At 54.3% G+C, this 2,676-nt stretch overlaps 1 protein-coding gene across 1 annotated transcript; it reads left to right on the top strand.

Moving 5' to 3' along the window:
- Positions 1–1,792: 1,792 nt before the first annotated feature.
- Positions 1,793–2,134, top strand: LOC136479587 (uncharacterized). The gene has a single exon (XM_066477406.1). It carries the CDS (start codon positions 1,793–1,795, stop codon positions 2,132–2,134), a length of 342 nt encoding a protein of 113 aa, XP_066333503.1.
- The last annotated feature ends 542 nt before the right edge of the window (positions 2,135–2,676 follow it).

The raw sequence follows: 2,676 nt of genomic DNA, 5'->3' as shown, positions 1-2,676 counted from the left end.
CAACTACACCTACCTCAAGCTGAAGATGCTGAGACCAAACGGCGTCATCACTGTGAGCAGCGCGTTCTCGCATGCCTTCACGTGCGACCGCAAACACTACGAGCTCGCCACTGCGGTCGTCAACTCGTCCGAACTCCCACGGCTCGGGGAGTCATCAGTCCCAGTAGCCCTGGACTGTAACCAACCAACTTCCTCGTTGGCTTTCCACCTGCTCAAAGAAACCAAGACGGTGGGAATCGACCCCACCAACCCAACCAAGACAGTTCGGATCAGGACCCAGCTCCCGGCCAAATAGGAATGCGAGCTCGTCAACTTCCTGCGCAACAATCGCAATGTCTTCGCATGGCAGCCGCCTGACATGTTGGGGATACCCCAAGAGGTCACTAAGCACACACTATGCCTTACCCCGGGCTCTAAGCCCACCAAATAATGCCTGTGTCGCTTCGATGATGAAAGGCGTAGGGCCATAGGCGAGGAAATCATCAAACTCCTAGCAACCGGGTTCATTAGGGAGGTCTTCCATTTTGACTAGCTCGCCAATCCTGTCTTGGTCAGAAAGAAGACCAGGAAGTGGAGAATGTGCATCGATTATACTAGACTTAACAAAGCATGCCCAAAGGATCATTTCCCATTACCACGCATAGACCAGATAGTTGACTCCACCTCGGGTTGCAAAATCCTCTCCTTTCTGGATGCCTACTCAGGCTATCACCAGATCACGATGAAAGAGTCCGATCAGCTCGCAACCTCATTCATCACCTTGTATGGTTCGTACTGCTACGTGACCATGCCTTTTGGCCTGAAGAATGCTGGCGCCACCTACCAAAGGTGCATGCAGCAATGCTTCACCGACCAAATCGACCCGCTCGACCAGCCCAATCAGGCCGAGCAGCCGAAACCAACAATCGCCGTCTATGTTGATGACATAGTGGTCAAAATGGCTCAAGCTTGCGACCTAATCGCAAACTTGGCCGCGATGTTCGCAAACCTCCGAAGGTTCAACATCAAGCTGAATCCTGAGAAGTGTGTTTTCGGGGTTCCAAAGGGGAAACTGCTTGGATACATCATATCCGAGCACGGCATCGAAGCCAACCCTGAAAAGATCATGGCCATCTCTAACATGGGCCCCATACACAATGTCAAGGGTGTGTAGAGGCTCACCGGTTGCCTAGCTGCCCTAAGCCGCTTCATCTCCTGGCTCGACGAACGAGGTATGCCGCTCTACAAGCTCCTCAAAAGGACGGACGCCTTCTTCTGGACTGAGGAAGCCCAGCAGGCTCTCGAAAGCCTCAAAATGTCCCTAACGTCGGCCCCAATCCTCATCGCTCCTGAGCAGGGAGAACCCCTCCTCCTTTACGTCGCGGCAAGTAACCATGTGGTGAGCGCCGCCCTGGTCATAGAGAGGGAGGAACCGGGACACCAGCTCAAAGTGCAGCGACCCATATACTTCATCGGAGAAGTGCTTACCAACCCCAAGGTCCGGTACCCCTAGGTGTAGAAACTCCTATATGCTGTACTAATGGCAACCAGGAAGCTCCTACACTACTTCACTGACCACGAAGTCACAGTCGTCACTTCATACCCACTCGGAGACATTGTCCGCAACCGCAATGCCGTGGGATGAATCTCCAAGTGGGCTCTTGAACTCATGGGCCACGACATCAGATATACCCCCTGCACCACTATTAAGTCTCAAGCTCTCGCAGATTTTGTCGTCAAATGGACGGAGGTCCAGCTACCAATCCTGGACGTCACCCATGAATACTAGACAATCTACTTCGACGGGTCCGTAATGGCGCCTGGCTCGGGAGCTGGAGTGGTTTTGATATCCCCAGATTGGAGTAGGCTCCATTACGCCATCTGCCTCCACTTCTCAGCTTCAAACAACACCGTGGAATATGAGGCCCTTATCAACGGACTCCGCATCACCATCGAGCTCGGCGCTACGCGACTCTATGTCCGTGGCGACTCGGAACTAGTCATTGATCAGGTCATGAAGGAGTCCTCCTACAAAAGCCCCCTCATGATGGCATACTGCCAAGAGGTGCGCAAGCTCGAGGACAAATTCCAGGGGTTCGAATTACATCATGTCCCTCAAAGGGACAACGATGCCGCCGATTTCTCGCAAAACTAGCCGCCAGGCGGGATCCGTCCCCAAGCAGGGTCTTCATCAATGACATCCACGAGCCATCTTCTCGCATCTTGGAAGGTCCAACCCGGACGCACCCCGATGCCTAGCTGGTGCTTGGGGGCTCTGACCCTGACGCCCAACCAGCGTCTAGGGGCTCCGACCCCAGTACCTCTACACCACCCGCGAGCGTCACCGTATTGGCACTCGGTCAAACCGATTGGCGAGTACCGCTAATCGCCTACATCCTCGAAGAGGTTCTCCTGCTCGAAAGGACAGAGGCCCAACGAATCGCTCGACACACCAAGACCTTCGTCGCACTCGGTGACGAGCTCTACAAATGGAGCCCATCAGGGGTACTCATGAAGTGTATCCTCACTAGCCAAGGGAGGGATCTCCTCCTCGAGGTTCATGCCGGCATTTCCGAGCATCATGCGGCCCCAAGGTCACTGGTCGGAAAAGCCTTCCGCCAAGGTTTTTACTAGCCCACCGCACTACGAGATGCAGAGGAAGTCGTTCGCAGGTGTGAGGGATGCCAGTTCTATGCC

Source organism: Miscanthus floridulus, chromosome 9, assembly GCF_019320115.1.
Source record: "Miscanthus floridulus cultivar M001 chromosome 9, ASM1932011v1, whole genome shotgun sequence".
NCBI classification, from domain to species: domain Eukaryota; kingdom Viridiplantae; phylum Streptophyta; class Magnoliopsida; order Poales; family Poaceae; genus Miscanthus; species Miscanthus floridulus.
The sequence above is the reverse complement of the archived record's forward strand: the minus strand, read 5'-3'. Positions and strand labels throughout refer to the sequence as shown.